Source organism: Hyperolius riggenbachi, chromosome 5 (assembly GCF_040937935.1).
Source record: "Hyperolius riggenbachi isolate aHypRig1 chromosome 5, aHypRig1.pri, whole genome shotgun sequence".
In the NCBI taxonomy this organism is placed as follows: Eukaryota; Metazoa; Chordata; class Amphibia; order Anura; family Hyperoliidae; genus Hyperolius; species Hyperolius riggenbachi.
The window spans coordinates 387,913,068-387,934,258 of NC_090650.1; the positions used below are offsets into that span (position 1 = coordinate 387,913,068).

The following is a 21,191-nucleotide window of genomic DNA, read 5'->3' on the forward strand; positions in this document are numbered from 1 at the left end:
CAATCCCACACCGCCTTGCCCTAAAAGTGTTAGAATTTCATTTGCCCAAATATTCCTCTTTGATCGTCTTGCGTGCCATTTTGTTTATTGGCGTGGAGTACTCCCTCACACATAATTATTTTATGTTTAATTCAGGGATCTATCTCTAAAGATAAGAAGCTTCCATGGGGGCCAAATTTTCCCCCTCCATTGTAAACCTCTACAAGGGGTGGTGGGAGGAGCTCCACATCTTTGAACATGATAACCCTTTTCCTCCCATATCAGGTGGTGGTATATTGATGATTTGCTTTTGGTGTAAAGAAATGGCGGGGTCCTCCCAGCCATTTTGATTTTGTATGAGCTCAACTGAAGTATGTGGCTCCTTTCCTTGTTGCAAATTACGGCCCAGCTCACAAGATCCTGTACCAGTGAGTACATTATAGGGGGTTTCAGTGCGTTTGGATTCTCTTACTGACTTGATGCATACCACTATTCCAAACCGTCAAGCGATGTCCAGCACTTTTGGTAGACATGCCTCTCCTATCTGATGCTATAATGTCTGCGTCATAGGATTACAGATTGAAGAAGGATGGAGTGAAGGTGATGTGATCAAGTGAACACGTGACTACATCAGGCCAACCTGAAAGTCATTTTAAGGAGGTCTTCCCCATTTTACATACTCTTACTAGGTTGTAACTTAAAGCAGTGGTCCACAACCCTGTCCTCAAGGCCCACCAACAGTGCATGTTTTGTGGAAATCCACAGAGGTAGTTAATCAGCTCTGCTGAGACATTAATTACCTCACCTGTGCATGATTGTGTTTTTTTGCAAAACATGTACTGTTGGTGGGCCTTGAGGATAGGGTTGGGGAACTGTGCCTTAAAACGGGATTGTCACCATAAAAATCAAATTTCAACTGGTCTGAGTGTATTAATTGATAAAGATGCTAATCCTGCATTCAAAACTTTTTCTGCTGTTATGGTTTGGCGTTATCACATACCTTAGGAGCACTGGCCCTTTAATTGCCATTGGCTGGCAAAACAGTTGCATGCTGGGGAGTCTTTATCTATAATATATTCCTCCTCTTCCTAAACCTAAGCGCTTTGAGACTTATGGGAGAAAAGCGCTATAGAAATTTTATTGTATTGTATTAATTTCTCCCTCCTTTTAATGACATAAGACAGTGCACTTCCTAGTATAAACCTCAGTGGGAGTGTCTGAAGACTCTGGAGGAGGGCGGGTAATGAATACACAGTTAGCAAGAGGAGAAAAAAAAAAAAAAAAAAGAACGAGGGAGGAAATGTCTGGATTAGCTTCATTCAGAGGTAACCAGGATGGAAACGGTCTAGAATAGGATGTTCTGCTTTTCCATTATAAAATTCACAGGAATCATAACATGGACAGTGCAATACATCTGTTATGTAAGTAGAAGTAGTATTTATCTACTTGTATATGTGTTCTTTATTTCTAGGTTAGCATGGGTGTCACTTGTTCTTTAACCTCCTTAGCGGTAACCCCGTGTGTGACACGGGGTAAGCCGCCGGAGGGTGCCGCTCAGGCCCTGCTGGGCCGATTTACATAATTTTTTTTTTGCTGGACGCAGCTAGCACTTTGCTAGCTGCGCCAGCACCCCGATTGCCGCCGACCCGCGCCCGATCGCCGCTATCCGGTGCGGCGTGCGCCCCCCCCCCCCCCCAGACCCCGTGCGGCCAATTAGTGCCAGGCAGCGCCGAGGGGTGGATCGGGACTCCCAATGACGTCCCGACGTCGGTGACGTCATCCCGCCCCGTCGCCATGGCGACGGGGGAAGCCCTCCAGGAAATCCCGTTCTTTGAACGGGATTTCCTGATCGGAGATCGCCGAAGGCGATCGAAGAGAGCAGGGGGATGCCGCTGAGCAGCGGCTATCATGTAGCGAGCCCTGGGCTCGCTACATGATTTCAACAAAAAAAAAATTAAAAAAAACTGTTGCGCTTCCCCCTGGCGAAATGTTTCATACCGCCAAGGGGGTTAAAGAAACACTATCACAAAAAAATGTAAACCTAATATAACAACATTTGTAAAGCAATTTTCTCCCATAAGACAAAGTGCATGTCTCAGATAAATACATAGTTGCAGGGCAGACTGTGTAAGGCCCCGTTCACACTTGCGGTTTTGTAAAAACCGGAACGGATGTCCGGACCGCACCGGATCCGGACAGGACCTAATCCGTATGGTTCCTATCCGGATCAGGTCCGGATCCGGTCCGTTTGCATCCGTTTTCCGTGCGGTATGAACACGGTTGCGGTCCGGATCCGGTTTCTTAAAGAGATAACAACCTGTAAATACCTGGGGTCTGGGAGGTCAGAAGAAGCTCTGGGGTCATTGTTGGAGACAGGTGGACGTGTGGAGACCATCCGTGGATACAGAGACTGCAGTTGGGACCATGGATCCAGTCATTTTTTACTCGTACCTGGGAATTCTCTCCTTCCTGTTGTTCACCTACTACTATGTGGGGAGAAGGCCTCACCTCCTCGTTATCAGACATATCATCAGACATGTTGCTGCCAAAGAGCTCCAGCATGAAATCCCTGCTGCTCCACTCTGTGAACGCTGGGCCCATGTGGTCCCCATCCAAAATGGCCACTAGAAAAAGCATAGGAAGTGGGGTAGAACGTCCGGTTTTTATAGCCAGTGTGTTGTGCGCTCTCCGGTTCTCATTGGTTTGTATTGGCCGGATGCAACAGTCCGGCTTCGCTCCGGATACGTCTGCCGGAGGAGCAGGACCAAAAAATAGCGCATGTTGGATCTTATGCCGGAGTCCGGATCCGGTCCGGCTCCGGACGAAACGGACGCATGTGAACGGACGCATAGACTTTCATTGCTATGCCGTGCGTCCGTTCCGCATGCGATCCGGCTCCGGCACGGCGATTCCGGACGGCGACCGCTAATGTGAACCGGGCCTTGTAGGGGAATTACGTGTTTTTTAAATGCCAGACCAAACATATGGCTTTTCAGTTTGGACTTAAATGCCTCCAGGAATGGAGATGTCCTGATTGTGTGTGGCAAGGAGTTCAAAGTCTCGGGGCAGCATGCCAAAAGGCTCTAACTCTAAAGGTTTTGAGATTAACCTCCTTGCCGGTTATCCCGAGCTCAGCTCGGGGTAACCTGCGCAGGAGGATATCTCAGGCCCCGCTGGGACGATTTGCATAATTTTTTTTTCCCTACACGAAGCTAGCACTTTGCTAGCTGCGTGTAGGTCGCGATCGCCGCCGCTCGCCGACGATTCGCCGCTACCCGCCGCGCCGAGCCGCCCCCCCCCCAGACCCCTGCGCAGCCTGGCCAATCAGTGCCAGGCAGCGCTAAGGGGCGGATCGGAGTTCCCTCTGACGTCACGACGTCTATGACGTCGGTGACGTCATCCCGCCCGGTCGCCATGGCGACCGGGGAAGCCCTGCAGGAAATCCCGTTCTCAACGGGATTCCCTGCATACTCTGATCGCCGAAGGCGATCGGAGTGGGTGGGGGGATGCCGCCGCTTAGCGGCTATCATGTAGCGAGCCCTGGGCTCGCTACATGATTTAAAAAAATAAAAAATTAAAAAAAAGTGCGGCGCTGCCTCCTTGCCGGATTTTTTAGACCGGCAAGGAGGTTAACTCTGGAGGTGACAAAGTTACTAAATTTTGATCTAAGATTGTGGGAGGTGTTCTGCAGTTGTAACAATTTCTTCAGGTATCCAGGGCCCAAATTATACAAACATTTGAAAGTCAACAAGACAATTTTAAATAGAATTCTCCATTTGATGGGTGGCCAGCGTAGTATGAGCGAAAGATTGGTGTTATATGGCAATGGTGGGGTTGGTTTGTTAACCTTGCAGCAGCATTCTGTACTAGTTGCAGATGGTGCAAGGGAGCAGGGCTGTGGAGCCAGTACAAAAATCATCCAACTCCTCGGGTTTATCAGTCCACCAACTCCGATTGCATTCATTTGCATAAAAATCAGACCTAAAGCTCATTTCACAGGTTGTCACTTTGTCGAGGAGTTGGAGCAATTTTTGGGTATCTGGAGTCGGAGGTTTCATAAACGGAGGAGTTAGATGATTTTTGTACCAACTCCACAGCCCTGGTAAGCAGTCCTGGATTTACACCTACCAAGTGTGCTGGCTGGCCCAGCTGTCACTTCTCCTTTACTTCCTTAGCCCTTTATAGGTAGCTACAGGTGCCTTTCGTAATAGGTAGCCAGAAGGCCCCTCAATGTTAAGTAGCTAGAGGTGCCCCTGACTGAAGGGAGATGTTGGCTGTGGAATGCCGAGAGCCAAGTGAGTAACATCTCATTTACACTTTCATCAGGACTCTGTATAGGGAAGGAGGGCGGCAGGCACTCGGGGAAAGGAGTGAGCTGCCTTTGCATCATCAGGCGCCTGTAGGCTCATGCCTATAGTGCTTTATGGTAAATCCAGCCTTGCTGTCAAGTATAGAGTCGGAGTCGAGAAGTTGGAGCAATTTTGGGTACCTGAAGCCGGAGTTGCCGTCGGAGGTTTCATAAAGGCAGGAGTCAGATGACTTTTGTACCGACTCTACAGCCCTGATAAATACCCAACCATTCCTAACCAGAACCCTTTTCTATTGGGGGGAGGGAGTTTTGGCAAGAGGACCACTTTGAGATCCAGAGCATAATGATTCAACAGCAAACACATAACAAGAACAAGCTAAAGAATGCACATGACCGCTCTGCATACAAGAAACACCATTATATTCCTAAACGTAAAAAAAAGTGTTCAATAAACTTATAAAATAACTTCACCAAAATTATATTCCTGGACGGGGCCCATCAGAAAACAATTTGAAGAAGTATAACAAGAAAAACAGAGCTGGAGGGAAATGAATTCTTCCACTAGAAACCACCTCTATTGTGTATAATAAAAACCAAATCAACATATCAAATTTGCGCACGCCGGCTCTTGCAGGTATTCCAGTCCGGACAACAAAAGTGAAATGAAAAGCCGGGGCGTTTTTTATACACTCGTTCTGGCATTGATCATTTTTAATATTTCCCAATATGAGACGGTTCCTGTATGTAAAGCTGAGAGAGATCCCCCACAACATACTGAGAATAAGCCTTATTGTGGTCTCATAAAACACTTTACAGTCACGCTTTAAAGCAAACTTTGGAGACCCCCATTTTACCCATGAACCCCCGGCACAAGTGATAAAAAGAATATTACATTTTACACTTACCCTTCGCCAAGCTTTTCCAAAACATCAAAGACCTCTTCTGGCTGTTTCGTCAAGCTGTCTTCACTCAGCTTTTTAAGTTTGCTAATAAAAAGAAGAGAAAAACACAGACATGAGGTCAATGCGTATGCGAGAAGGACGCAGAGAGAAGGCTGCCTTTCCTGAAACAGGCCCAGAACTATCATACAGCTCAAGCTTCAGTTCAGTACGCAGGTGGGAGATATCATTACGGTAACCGCTATTAAAATTCTGCTCCATCTAAAATTGTGCTGAAGTGTGATGAGTGTGCAAATCGAAAGTTGCAGTCAGGAAAATGGAGGAAAATGATACAGGGCAGCACGGTGGCATAGTGGTTAGCGCTCTCGCCTTGCAGCTGGGGGTCCCCAGTTTGAATCCCAGCCAGGGCAATATCTTCACAGAATTTGTATGTTCTCCCTGTGTCTGTGTGGGCTACCTCCAGTCACTCCGGTTTTCTCCCACATCCCAAAAGCATACAGATACGTTAAGTGGCTTCCCCCTAAATTGGCTCTAGACTACTACTAAATTGGCTATAGACTATGATACATACATAGACATTTAACTATGGTACGGATTAGATTTCTGTGTGGCTGATATTGTGGTGAAACCCAGTGTGATGTCATGGCCATGGCCCTAACAGTTTGAGGTCTGTGAACCTCGTTGCATTGTGGGAGATAACGGCTCTTTAACAGCTGCCAAGCAAGCAGTATCTCGCCCTGTCCATAGAACTCTCAGTAACAAACATTCCATACAGATCACCTGGCAGAACTAAAGCGGTCACCATCAATGATACATTTCATACTGTAAATCAGGGATGGGAAAGATTTTACAATGGGCAAACACTGACTAAATAATTTATAAAATGAATATTGGAAAAAAAAAAAAAAAAAAAAGGAATTTTATTAATTATTGTTATTTGTTATTTTCACTACAGTTCCAATGTAAAGTCTACTGATCTCCACAGTTCAATACGGAGACTTTAGTTATTCTATTTATTTTTCCCTTTTTTCCCTGCTATCTGTGCCTGAACACATGTTAAGCCTACATTACACGGTCCCTTTTCCAGCATTTTTAAGTCCCTGATTTGCTTCCATGTAAAATCCTCCCATCAATGTGCCAGTACACATTCATTTTAGAGCAATACCTTTGACGGCTTCCAAGTAAATGTGGCATACAGTGTCTGGAACTCATTTACCAATAACAAAGCTCCCCAAACGAACATTAATGCTTCAAAATACATGCAAATGCAGCCGAAAGCCTAATGCAGGCTGAGAGATGTTAGAAAAAGGCCAGGATAGATGTAAGCAAATACTGCGTGTGCTTTTCCGAGTATTTAAAAAAATCCATCCATTTAAAATGGTCCGCTGTACCTCCCTGCACATCACAATGACATCGCTGTCTGGCCAGGATGTCATCACATTCCACCAGCCCACGCTAAGCCCAAAGATTGCATTATCAACGTAAATCAGGATCAATGTAACTAATGACACGCACAATCATAGCTTACAAATGTTATACATGAAAGCCGCTGAGAAAAATAAGTTATATTGTTAACTGGCGTGTCCTTCCATCGGGGACTAACATCTGCTCTGCCTGCTCACTGCATCGTGGATGCCTATAGGGCAGTAAACACCTGTCAGTTACCATGACCCCTGACCTCCGACCTCCTGATTATTACTCTGGAAAGCAAGAAAGTCATCCTCTATGGCATGTTCAGCTTTCACTTGAATCAAAATAAGCATTATATGCTCTACAGTGAAATATGTAAATGGATTATACTAGAAATTCCAACCTCCGTACAATACATTAACATTTTACTAAGGCTCTAAAAAGATGAAATCGCAACTGCAAAACATTACTTAAAAAAAAAACAGCTGGTGCACTCAAGTTAAAGTAGAACTCTGATTTAGTACATTTAGTCCCCGATTAACGAAGGAGATAGGGACTGTAGGTTCATTCTTAACCTGAATCTGTCCTTAAGTCGAAACACTGTGCCATCTCTGTCCTCTGTATCTCCTCTATGTCCCCCTGTGCCTCCAGTGTCCCCCTCTGTCTCCCAATAGCTTCAGTGTCTCCTTTTGCCTCCTCATCCCCACCACTGTCATCTCTGTGTACGGCAGCAAAGAGTAATTTTGCCGGTTTAAAATTATTATTTTTTTCCACATGTATCTTCTCAAAAACTACGTTTTTTGGAAATTTAAAAAAAAAAAAAAATTCCCACAGAATCAAATTTCATGTTTTCTGGCCGATCAAATCAGCGGGTCATTGGCAAGTCAGGTGTTTGTGAGTCAGGGACTACCTGTATTGAATTAAAGGGGAGGGGGGGGAACCTTTTCCACACTAAATGTAGTGCCTATGTGGAGGTCACATGACCACTATATCTCAATCCTGTTACTTTTGGATTCCATGTAACTGAACCAAAGAAAAAAAAAAAAACAAAGCAGTTTCACAACTGCAACTTGAAGCAGTGTATTTCTTCACTATTAGCATCTTTCTAATGACTGCATTGGCCAAGTATTCCAATTGCAAGTATACTCATCTAAAGAACCTCTTAACACATACGTCATATGTACCGGTACTAGAAGTGCTCCATAATTGTGTATAAATGATTTTCAAACACTCCTTGATGCTCTTCAATACAGGAAGTTGCCGGTTAACGAACAAAATAGATACTGTAGGTTCGTTCTTAACCTGAATCTGTTCTTAAGTCGGAACACTGTGCCATCTCTGTCCCCTGTACCTCCTCTGTGCCTCCTGTGTCCCTCTCTGTCACCTCTGCCCCCTGTACAAGTTTAAAAGCCATTTTTTTCTTTGAATTTTCTGAACATCAATTTTCTCAAAAACTACAAGTCCAATTGGGTTAATTGCAAGTCAGGGTGTACCTGTACTGCAAATACTCCGGTTTGTTTAAATAAATTTCTCATTATTTTTCAAACTTACTATAAAGGATTGACAATGACAAGGTTGGAAAAAACATTACCCCACTCACACAACTACAAAGGTATGCAAGGCCGGCAGGTTAAGATATGGAACATCAAATACCCTCTCCCGTTACGATTCCCTTTGGGGAAATCCAAGCTCACACGCTTTGTCAATATCCCTGACCGTCAGGTTTGGGCCCAATCACAATACCACCTTTCAAGTACTACAGGCGAAACTCGAAAAATGTGAATATCGTGCAAAACTATTTCTTTTAGTAATGACTAATACATGAAATAGACTCATTACATACAAACCAATATAATATAAGACTTTGGCCCATGTGCAATTACTTTTTCTCCTAAGTGACATTTTCACACCTTGCAATAAAAATGCCTTTTAAACCACCAGCAAGCAAGAAAAACACTCAAAATAAATGCGATACTTTCTCACCAACTTTTTGGGTACTTTAATTGTAAACTGCTGAACAGTTAGTTTTTTTTTTTAGAGGAGATGAAAATTATTTCCTATGAGTTAACTCGGGTGAAAAAGTTTATTGCATAGGGGCCTTTATTTGTTATAATTTTGATGATTACGACTTACAGGTTATGAGAACACCAAAATCTCAGACCATTAGAATATTATGAAAATTTTCAATATTATAGACTCAAAGTGACACACCAGCTAATTCACCCAAAATACCTGCAAAGGGTTCCTATTTAATATATTAGTTTCACCTTTTAATCTCTTGACGACTAGCTAACGCCGATTGGCGCAGTCCAGGGAGGAAGAGGTAGGGAGGGAGAGGGAGGGAGCACAGAAAACGCTGCGGAGGGGGGCTTTGAAGAGCCCCCCCGCAAAGCGCAGCAAGTCGGCGGCGATCAGACCCCCCCCCCCCCAGCAGGACATCCCCCTAGTGGGGAAAAAAGGAGGCAAGTCTGATCGCCCTGGCATAATCCTGATCTGTGCTGCGGGCTGGAGAGCCCACGCAGCACCGATCAGGCAAACCACACCTGGTCGTCAAGTGGTTAAGTAGAATTACTGAAATAAATGGACTTCTGAACGATATTCTAATTTTTCGAGTTTCACCTGTACGCTCCTAAGAGTCTTTCAAGTGCTGAATGCCTGGCAAGCTGTTTCCAGGACATTGGAGCTGGGAATTAAATGAAATACAATGTACATGCCAAATCCGGACAAGACCAATATCTGAGGTGTATTCCAGACTGATTCCCAAATCAACTCCTAGATCATATGGTGCACACCTGAAATGGAGTGCAGATGTAAGACCCCTCTCTGATGTGAAATAGCCATATATCCTAGACAGCATGAGTGGGGTTACTATCCCTGCTGCCGGCAAGTTTCTACAGCTGAAACTCATATAATGCACATACAGTACACCACAACGACTCCACATCTTCAACCCCGGCAAATCTGAGCTTTGCCTAAATGCAAATGGTCCACAGATATCTTCATTCATATGATTTAGGAATGTTCTGTTATTCAAAATTTCAACACTTTATCTCTGGCCACAATGTAACAGAGTAGTATTACTTCCTACTGCCTCAGTTCATTCCTCATTAGGTAGGCCAGGTAAATCAGAGTGGCAAGCACGGTGATGTGGTGGTTAGAACTCTCGCCTGCAGCTCTGGGTCCCCCGGTTCATATTCCAGCCAGGGAACTATCTGCACAGAGTTTATATGTTCTCCCTGTGTCTTTGTGGGTTTCCTATGAGGACTCTAGTTTCCTCCCACATCCCAAAACATACAGACAAGTTAATTGGCTTCTCTATAAAATTGTACCCAGACTATAATACATACACTACATGATACATACATAGTAATATGACTATGGTAGAGATTACCATAGATTATGAGCTCCTGAGGGACAGTTGGTGACAAGACTATATATACTCTGTGTGGTGCTGCAGAAGAAGATGTCAGAGCGATATAAACACAAAAAAATAATAGTAATAATAACAACAACAACCACCTTTTAGATACAGGATGAATATTTTTTTTTTTTTTGGCACAACCGCCATTTGCCAAAAAACTTAAAAATACCAAAATAAGGAATATGCAGATTATAAAGTAAGTATAAGCCATTACGCGCCTGCTATAGTAACAGAACTCTTCCCAAATTGAAAGAGGTAACAGTCACCACTAAATATTGAATAAAGGCAGAATATCTAAGGTCATTACCCGAAATAAGAACAGAAATGTGATTGTTAACTGGAAACATCAGAAAACATCACGGGATGTCTGTACAAATAAAGAGGAGATAAAATAATACACAGAGTCATTGTTTTCTGTAAAGAGCAGCGGAAAGTGTCTCAGCACTATACAAATGTCCATAATAATAGTTTTGTTAGGGGAATATTGCTTGTATGTCAGTCCTTACTCTAACATTCAAGTTAAGACATATGTACGTAAGAAGGTCATCTTGATAGTAACAGCAGTTTTAATTTAATCAATTAAGGAAACATTTATTTTTTTCCCCAATTTTTTAATTAGCTTTTTTTTTTTTGCTTTTTTGAAAAACTTACAAAATATAAAATATAGAGCATATTAAAATGTACCATAAAAACCATCAGCATAGAAAAGTGATTGGATACCAAAACTTGCTCAGATTCTAAATAAGGCATCACCGAATGTGCAGCCACAGTTAGGCCTAGAACCCACTACAAATTGCTATCGCAATCGCTTGCGTTTTGTATGAGCATTTTGTAAGCGATTTCATGAGCCTTTTCTGGTGATTTTGGTAGCGATTTTAAAAAGTGGAAGCGTTTTGCCAGCGATTGTGTAGCGATTAGCGTTTTTAATTCTGATTGTTCCTTTCATTTTTTATTTTTTTTTACAGTGTGCAGTAAATTCAGAACGCTCGCAAAAATGCTCTGTGTAAGTTTTGACGGGCAATTACGCCAGCGTTTATATACTTTACATTGCAGAAACGCTGATGCTAAAAATACCGCATGTCCTGCGTTTGCGATTTTGGTAATCGCAATCGCGCCAGTGGAATTTGGCCCATCCATTAGCATTAGCTGAGCGTTTAGGGAAATCGATAACGGTTTAAATCGCTCCCTAAACACTCACAAAATCTAGTGGGTTCCAGCCTTGAGAAAGACAAGTATGCTACATGAGGCCAAGAATAACCATCCCCAAACAGGGGCATAACTATGGGATACGGAGTGTTGCTCATGCCAACCAAAGTTCCCAAATCTTATCAAACCTCGGCCCTTATTCTCTGAGGTATGCTGTGATTTTTTTTCCAGTATACAGTATAGGTTGAATAGATTTTATGAATCAGGTCTGATCTGGTAGAAGGAACTGAGTGCCTTGTTTTACCTAACAGGGCTTTGCCTGCATTACAAAAGTGGCCTACAAGGATATTCTGATGCTTGCTTCGTTATAAAATTGGTTTATGAAAAATGGTCATCCATTGGTCAGGTTGGAACAACACTCAAGATTTCAGAGGCTGGAGTGAAGCAAACTGTCCAAAAATCATAGACTAGTTGACAAGTACCACCATTAGTGCACCTGCTCAGCAGTCTGACACTCCAGGAGGCACATGTCATTCGAGAATGTCCAAGGCTGTGGTGTGATGTACACACACCAAACTTAAAGAGACTCTGTAACAATTTTTTCAGCCTTAGTTCTTCTATCCTATGAGTTCCTATGCCTGTTCTAATGTGCTGGGGCTTACTGCAGCCTTTCCTAATTACACTGTCTCTGTAATAAATCAATGTATCTTTCCTCTGTCCTGTTTGTCGGGCTAAAGCTTTGATTGTGTGGAATGTGCAGGGCTGCTTGTCATTGGATAGAAGCGATACACACCCTCTGCAGGCCCCCTGCAGACTCTGAATGACTCACACACTCTGTATATGTGATCCTTTTACAAGCTGGTTAGTTTGTTTGTAAACATTGCCTAAAACTGTTAATTACAAGCCAGGATTGCAGCAGAGAGTGGCAGAAACAGCACAGAGGGGCACAGGAGAAAATAAGGAACAGAATGGTATGCTTTTTAGTGTAAGAATATTAGAGTACAGATTCTCTTTAACTTAGGTGAGGTGGCCATTCAAGCGCCATCTTGAGTGATAAACAAGCATATACAGATGTCCTACAATATTGATTAGACATCCCACATGCCCCAAGTACATTGTTCCCCTCTTCACCCTGCGTTGTCTCTCCCCCGTCCTCCATAGAAACAGACATTCCTTGGCTGTATCACAGCGTATACATCATAGTGTCACCTGAAAGGATCGTGCTCAATTCTGACAAACGAAACTTGTAGCCTAGCGTGTGTATGTAGCTTACCTACCCAACGGTTGACAGCATTCAGAAACCCAAAGACGTGGCTCGTTTTAAAAATGACACTAATTTGAATAACCACAGTACAATTAGTGCACTGACTGCACTTCTAGGGTGCATACACAAGCTACAGCGAGGCGACGCATACTGCTTCAACAATGAAAGAAGGAGAGATAGCTCACAACAGAGAGGCTTCCAGTGGGAGGGTTACCTCTCACTGATACTCCACCTCTCCTCATCAGAGAACAGAACAGATTACAGATCAGTTTGTCTGTACAGGGTTCATTCCAAACGACATTAATTAAAAGACTGTATGTTACGTTACAGATCACTGATTCAAACTAGTTACAAATTCCTTCAAGAGTTCTAGTCAGCAGGAGCAACGCTGCTCATTGCCCTAAACATACTGTGAAGAAAATGTGGATGCCCAACTAACCATCTCCAAAATCATACTGAGCTCCAAAGGCAACAGCATGATTGGGTACCGACCAAAGGATCACATGTGCGATTTTGTAATGCAATTTCTCAGGAATTGCACTTTGCGATTATGCTGCTCCAACACTATGGAACTCCCTACCACCCCCTCATTAGGGATCCCCCCTCCTTCAATATCTTCAAGAAGGTCCTGAAAACTCACCTTCTCACTCTGGCCTACCCCCCTCACTAGTGCTCTAAAGGCGCAGCTGAACTCTGGTCCCCTATTTTTCGCGTCCCTACCTCTCCCTCTAGATTGTAAGCCTTCAGGCAGGGTTCCCCTCCTTATGTATCCTACCTGTTCATGCACCTCCATAACTGTACACCCATCCTAAGGATCTGAGTGATCTCTTGAGTGAACTTGACTTGCCCAAGTTCACTCAAGTGAACCAATCTCCATGCTCCCATCCAGTGACTGACTAAGCATTACCTTGTACTCATACTGTGCTGCGTGATCTGGTTTGCGTGTATTCCTATATTGTCTTATTGTTGTCTGCCACCCATAAATATTGTCTGGAACCTTAACTAATGTCTAGCGCTGCGTAATATGTTGGTGCTTCATAAATGCAATAAATATATGAATAAATTGTTCAGGGAATGAAAAAAAATGCATCTCGATAACTCCAAACAGTGCGTTTGTGATTTTATACACATTGCAAAACTGCAGTGAGAATGCTCCCATGCGGTTACAGTAGTAGGCTAGATATCGTTTATCTCATAAATGTATGTTCCGTTCAGGATCCCTTGAAGGAAGTAGAAAATAAATCATTCAGTAAACAAAGCAAATTTTAACCAAGTTAACTGTAAATTTCAAATTGTATTTGTTTTTCAGATAATTGGAGTTGTTCATTGAAAAGTGATGCAAGAATTAAAGAGGAACTATAACAAAGGATTGAACTTCCCAAGATCACACTGTGTGAACCTTGTTGCATTGTGGGTAATAAAAGCTGTATGCAACTGCCAAGCAACCAGTATCCCCCTCTGTGCATATGTATATCTATAAAATAAAATAAAAAAACTTTTAGCCTATCACATTGTTAGGGGGTGAGGTTAAAGATAATGGCAGTTGGTGGTGCTTTTTTTTTTTTTTCTTGTCCGCCAGTAGTAAAGATGATTTTGTGCAGAATCATTGTGGCTCAAACAACATGAACCAATTGCATGGTGAATAATCATTTCTTGATCTCTCTTCTATTTTTTAACTTCTCACTTTGCAATGTATTGATTTTTTTTCCTTTTTGCTAAAGTTCCTGCATGTCTAATATTCTGGCTTGGCACGTCCCTTCCCCCTCAAGCCTCCAGTGACTGATTGGCTGAGGAGTACAGGCCTACTTATAGACCACGTAAGCTTAGCTATTATAGTATTTTTATTTTTAAATTCTGCTGTATGTGTCTAACAACTATGTTTATAGGGCATCATCTATTTTAAATGAAGTAAGGCAAACAACCAAGCTTCATACTAGAGTGTTCACAAGACATCAATGCACTGAAGCACTTGTGAGCTTGTCAACATCAAAGAGACTTCTGATCTTAGAACTGTCAACCAAGTCCCAAAGTAGCAACTTTGGAGTCTTCGGTATGCCGCACTAAACCCAGATCTACAATGCTGCCCATAATTATTCATACCCCTGGCAAATTATGACTTAAAGTTACTTTTATTCAACCAGCAAGTAATTATTTGACGGGAAATGACATAGGTGTCTCCCAAAAGATAATAAGACTATGTACAAGAGGCATTATTGTGGGAAAACAAACATTTCTCAGCTTTTATTTACATTTGAGCAAAAGGGTCAAGTGCAAAATTATTCTTACCCTTCACAAACTGTCACAGTCTGAGGGGAAATCCAAAGTTCTATACCATTCCAAATAGTCTAAGCTGTTCTAAAGCATCCTAATTACCCTGATTAATTGGGAGCAGCTGTTTAAAAAAAAATCTACAGGTGAAAAATAGCAGCTCTCTGCAGTTGGTTTCTGGACAGTCATGGCTTAAGGTGGCCACACACGATACAATAAAATGATCCGATTTTACAGCAATGCGATAAAAACGATCGTATCTCCCCAAAAAAAATAATAAATAAATAGAAAGCTTTTTTTTTTTTCATTCGACTGAAAAATCAGATTGGATTTCCCTTTTTTTCCATTTATATCGATCCTGAATGTCAGATATTTCTCTTCAATTTTTTTAAGATTGTATGGTGTGTGTTGGATTGTCAATGTGTTAATATACACACCCTAGCAATTTTCTTAGAATTTCTAATCAGTTTTATCATAATTGGGGGAAAATTGAACATAGGTGTGTGGTACATTGGTCACATTTTTGAAATGTTACTATCAGTTAGAAAAATTTATTGCAATTCTTAAATTGAACAGATATGTAAAAAAATTGTAAGGTGTGTGGCCACCTTAAGGCTCAACACACACCATATAATCTTGGTTGTTCAATCTTACCACTTTCATGTAGTATTAGAGCTTATCCAATCAATCATTCAAGGCTTCTTCAATCTGTTGGCCCTTATACTACATAGATTTGGTAAATTTGTACAACCAACATTGTATGGTGTATGTTGAGCTAAGACAAAGGAGCTCAGTGAGGACCTGCAGCTGCTCACAAGTCAAGAAAAGGGGTACAAGGCCATTTCTAAATGTTTTCAAGTTCCAGTGGCTACAGTGCAAAGTAAGATTAAAAAATATGTATGTGTTCCGCACTGTGGAAAATCTAAGAGCACGTGGTCGGAAGCCAAAAGTGATACCTGTGCTGGCCAGGAGGATAGTGAGAGAGGTGAAAAGGAATCCAAGGATCACCACTAAGGCCATCCCGGTGAATCTGAGCTCTGCAGGTGGCAATGTCTCAAGGCAGACAACCCAACGAACACTGCACACTGCTGGGTTTCACGGCTGCAGACCAAGGACGACGCCACTTCTCCAGATAAGGCACACAAAAGCTTGCTTGGCCTTTGCAATTGCTCATCTGGACAAAGAAGACGACTTCTGGTCTTCTGTGTTATGGTGAGATGAAATAAAAATTAAATTGTTTGGTCACAATGATGTTTCCTTCATTTGGCATAAAAAAAAAAAAAGGAGAAGTCTTCAACCCAAAAGAACACCAAAAGAACACCATTCCCACTGTCAAACATGGTGGTGGGAACCTAATGCTTTGGGAGCGTTTTTCAGCCAATGGACCAGGGAACCTAATCACAGTAAAGGCACCATCAAAAAAGAGCAATACATGAGGATTCTCAACAACATCATCAGGCAGTCTGCAGAGAAACTTGGCCTTGGGCACAAGTGGATATTTCAGCATGACAATGACCCAAAACACACAGCAAAAGTGATGAAGATATGGTTAGCAGACAACATTAACGTTTTGGAGTGGCCAGCCAGAGTCCTGACTTGAATCCAACTGAGAATCGGTGGAGGAAGCTAAAGATCAGGGTGATGGCAAGAAGACCATCCAACCTGAAAGATTTGGAGCTCATTGCTAAAGATAAATGGGCAAAAATACCTGTGGAGACATGCAAAAGCTGGTCTGCAATTATAGGAAGCGTTTAATTGCTGTAATAGCCAATAAAGGCTTTTCTATTGATTATTGAGAAGAGTATGAATAATTTTGAATTAGACGCTTTTTGCCCAAATGTAAATAAAAGCCGAGAAATGTTTTTCTTCCACAATAATGCCTCTTGTACATCGTCTTATCTTTTGGGAGACACCTATGTCATTTCCCAACAAAAAAATGACTTGCTGATTAAATAAAATTAACTTTAAGTCAAAATTTGACAGGGGTATGAATAATTATGGGCAGCACTGTAAGTTCATAAAACAGAGAGGAGCCACAGTAGGACTACCTATTATGGTGGTGGCTTTTACACCACTAGCACCAAATCCATTCTTTGCTCCTCCGTCGTCATCTGGTATGCAGAATTTTTATCCAGGACGAGTACAAACGCCAAAGAGTGATCAGCCCTGCAGAAAAGATCATCATATCGCCCCGCCACCTCTAGACCTCCTCCACACCGAGAGAAAGAATAAAAAAAAAAAAAAAGACGATGGCCACCAGGATTTTGCACGGCCACTCCCACCACGAGCTGCTGCAGACACCTGATGAAGTACATCCGGCTTACTTTCTTGCATGCGCAATTGTTTGGCATTTGTTGCCCTTAAGAAATACACGCTGTTGTCTCAAAACATTGTAGTGGTTTATATGCAGCAATAAAGATTAAATTATATCCTATATTTGCAGTGCTGACCACTCAATCTAATTACATATTGGCCTCCCACCTGGGCTTCTTTGAGCTCCTTCCATCGGGCCGAAGTTACAGAACCATCCCCTTCAGAACCACCAAGCGCAGGAGCACATTCTTCCTTCAGATAGTCCTCCATCTGAACTCCAGTTCTTCCTGCCAGTTCTATCCACCTGCGGCAATCTAGCCCCGATTCAGCAATCGGTACCTTGCCAGTCACTATGAACTTAACCTATTTTGGTTCCTGGACGTAGTTTCTACGTCCAGGAACCATGCGCGCTGCCGCGCGCTCCTGCGGCCGATCGCGCGCGTGCACGCGCACTCCCGGCCGCGGATTCGGTAGCCAGGGAATCAATGTATCGGGCTACGGTGCCCGTTCATTGATTCCTCTCCCCCGCTGAAAAAGCGACAGCTTCTCTCAGAAGCTGCGCCTTTTCTGGCCGTTCCCTTCCCGATGCGTCACTGTAAGCGTATGTTACGCTTATAGTGACGACATGTAAACAAACTCATGGCCAAAAAGTAATACTACACCTGTAAAAGAAAAAAAATTTAAATTAACACACATTTACATTATAAATCTATTGTTTACCTCCCACCCTCCCAAAACTACCCAAATAAAATGTTAACAATAAAAAAAAAAAAAAAAATGTAAATATTTACCTAAGGGTCTAAACTTTTTAAATATCAATGTAAAGATGAAATATTTCTATATTTTTTTTATTTTAAACTTGTAAATAGTGATAGATGCAAAACGGAAAAAATGCACCTTTATTTCCAAATAAAATATTGTCGCCATACATTGTGATAGGGACATAATTTTAACAGTGTTATAACCGGGACATATGGGCAAATACAATACGTGAGTTTTAATTATGGAGGCATGTATTCTTTTAAAACTATAATGGCTGAAAACTGAGAAATAATGAATTTTTTCCGTTTTTTCTTATTCTTCCTGTTAAAATGCATTTACAGTAAAGTGGCTCTTAGCAAAATGTACCCCCCAAAGAAAGCCTAATTGGTGGCGGAAAAAACAAGATATAGATCAGTGCATTGTGATAAGTAGTGATAAAGTTATAGGCTAATGAATGGGAGGTGAACATTTCTCACGTGAAAACGACGGAACCTGAATGGGTTAAAGTACCCCTGACCCGGTTTTCCACCCAAATATACTTTTAATATGGTTTTATTAGTGGTGCTGTGACTATATCACAGCACCACCCTCCCGACTCCAGTGCCCTCTGTGGCCCCCGTTATGCTCAGTCCTAATCTTCGATTGAGCAGGTCGATTAGGGGCGGGGAGGAAGTGTCAGTTTTCTTCCTCTCGGCCCTTCCATAACGCCCCCTCCACACACCGCTTTAGTTCCAGATATGATTCACTGCACACAACACGCAGGGGTACTGCGCTGCGTGCAGGCTTGTGGTAATTGAGGTCAGATCCTTCAGTATTAAAAGTATATTGGGGTGGAAAACTGGGTCAGGGGTACTTTAAGGTCTCTATTGTGCAGTGCTGCTCTACACCCTGGTCGATTTTCGTATACCTTTACTTATTGTGACCTCGCAAGGACAAGGTACGCATAGTGTTTCTTATGTCTGTACAGGCATTTGTATTTGCATTGCTGGATGTCCTGATTGTACAGAGTTTTTTTGACTTCTCATGCATCTATGCTTCCCCACTATTTGTTTTGCATTATGTGCAGTGCTACGGAAGATGTTGGCGCTATATAAATAAAGAAATATAAAATATAATTCAAATTGGTATACAAAGGCACGGTTACACAGTTTTTAAATTATTGACCATTGCCTCTTGTTAAAGTTACACAGCATGAATATTTTAACATGAAATAGAGAGAGCTCAATGCCCATGTGAGTTCGCGGAACAGCAAACCATAGGATGTGTAGGATGACCTCCAGCCAAGCACGGCCAGAAAGCTAACCACAGCCTGCTGACATTTACCCAACTGCAACCTTCCTATTTTATCTTTCCAGACCAGTCAGAAGAAAATCACACCCAGGAAGCAAATGGCCACTGATGATTAAAAAGTCAATCAGCCCAAAGCTCTCATGTCAATTTTGATAAACGTCTAAGAGCAAAGCCCATTTCACACAGGCAGCTTGCAGGTAGTCTATCCACTAGCCAGTACAGTGCTGGGAAGTACTTAGGCCTCTTTCACAGTGCGACGTTAAAGTCGCAAGTTAGAAAATGTTTTAACGTGGACTAACGCACAGCAATATTAAGGGCTTGATTCACAAAAGCGTGATAACTCAGTTATCACGCCTAAAAACTCAGTTATTACACCTAAAAGCTTTGCACGTGCAAACTAGGGTGCTAAGCAGTTTGCACCCTAGTTTTCACGTGCAAACTAGAGTGCAAACTACTTAGCACGTGCAAAGCTTTTAGACGTGATAACTCAGTTATCACCCTTTTGTGAATCAAGCCCCAAGTCTGTGCAACATTCACAGTGCACGCGTTGCGTTGTGTGTAACGTGTAGCAATATTTAGAAAATGCTGCATGCTGTGCGTTTAGAAATACATTTGCTGCGTTATGGGTGTTGCACATGCTCAGTAAAGTTTTGTTTTTAAATGTAACACATGCGGCGTTTTCATTCCATCGGTATGCGACGAAAACGGCGCAACAAGAGACACATAACATAGTGGAAAATAACGTCCAATTTTATAACCTACATGCGCTGCGTTAGGGGCACGTTGTGCAACGTCAATGTCGCATCAAACGTAACGTCACACTGTGAAAGAGGCCTTCAAGGGACACTTAAGTAAGGGCACTGCCTTTGACATGGGAGACCAGGGTTCGAATCCTGGCTAGGTCAAGTACCTATTAAGTAAGGAGTTCAAGGCAAGACTCCCTAACACTGCAGGGTGGCCTCTTGAGCGCGTCCCAGTGGCTGCAGCTCTTGAGCGCTTTGAGTCCGACAGGAGAAAAGCGCTATACAAATGTTTGGATTATTATTATTAAGCCAGGAATAAAAAATAAGTTTTACAGGTAGTCCCCGACTTACGAACGGCCGACTTACTAACGGCCCGCTGATAGGAACGTTATGGATTCAGTGTTTCCATGGGAACAAGCCCAAAAAAAAAATTTCAAATTGGACTTGTAGTTTTTGAGAAAAATGATATTAAAAAATTCAAAGATATAATGGCTTTTAAACTTGTATAAGCAGGCACAGAGGGCAGAGGTGACACAGAGGTAGACACTGGAGGCACAGAGGAAGTACAAGGGACAGAGATAGCACATTGTTCCGACTTCAGAACAGATTCAGGTTAAGAATGAACCTACAGTCCCTATCTCATTCATTAACCGAAGACTACCAGTACTTTCCTGGGGCTTCTACCAGCTCCCTCAAGCCGTCCCGTGCCCTCTCAGTCACTCACGCAGCCTCCGGTGCTCATGTATAAGCGGCTCCGTGCTACTGCACAGGCATAGCCAGTCAATAGATCTGCACAGTACGGTCAAGTTTGTTCATGGGCTGGCATGCGGTAGCAGAGAAAAAGAGGGTCCGGGCGACAAGTGGTGGGCTCAAGAAGGATTGGAGATGCCTAGCTTCCCTCTACTGGAGGTAAGGATCTAAAAAAAAAAATGTTAAGCATGGAGTCTCTTGTGCACAGCTCTTTCCTCGCAGGTTTGCTTTAAAGGGAGTGTCAAACTCAAAACCAAAGTTGGCCAAAACTGAGCACTGGGAGCAATTAGCGGGCCAACCTCAATGTCTAGCGGCCCCTCTTCCTCATTGTGTGTTTAAGGTCTGTGGTGTTCAATGTCCCCCCTCTTTCCTATACAGTTCCATGGCGTCTAGTGGCCCCTCCCCTATACAGTTCCCTGGTGTCTAGTGGCCCCTCCCTTATATAATTCCCGGGTGTGTAATGGCCCCCCTCCCTTCCTTATACAGTTCCCTTCCCTGGTATCTAGATGCCCTCCTCCTTCCTCGATACATTTTCCTAGTGTCGAATGCCTCCTTCCTCCCCTATACATAGTTTCCTGGTGTTTAGTGGTCCTCACTCCCTCCCCTATACAGTTCCCTGGTGGCTAGTGGCCCCTCC

At 42.8% G+C, this 21,191-nt stretch overlaps 1 protein-coding gene across 3 annotated transcripts in view; it reads right to left on the reverse strand.

Annotated features, from left to right (window-relative positions):
• Window positions 1-21,191, reverse strand: part of STK3 (serine/threonine kinase 3) — a 308,764-nt gene that overhangs the window by 268,579 nt on the left and 18,994 nt on the right. For all 3 annotated transcript variants that reach the window (XR_011020954.1, XM_068237715.1, XM_068237716.1), the window contains exon 2: window positions 5,194-5,274. Coding sequence is in view for 2 of the 3 variants with exons in the window: in XM_068237715.1 (XP_068093816.1) it covers window positions 5,194-5,274 (81 nt within the window). In the remaining variant the exon portion in view is untranslated. The remainder of the gene's footprint in view (window positions 1-5,193; window positions 5,275-21,191) is intronic.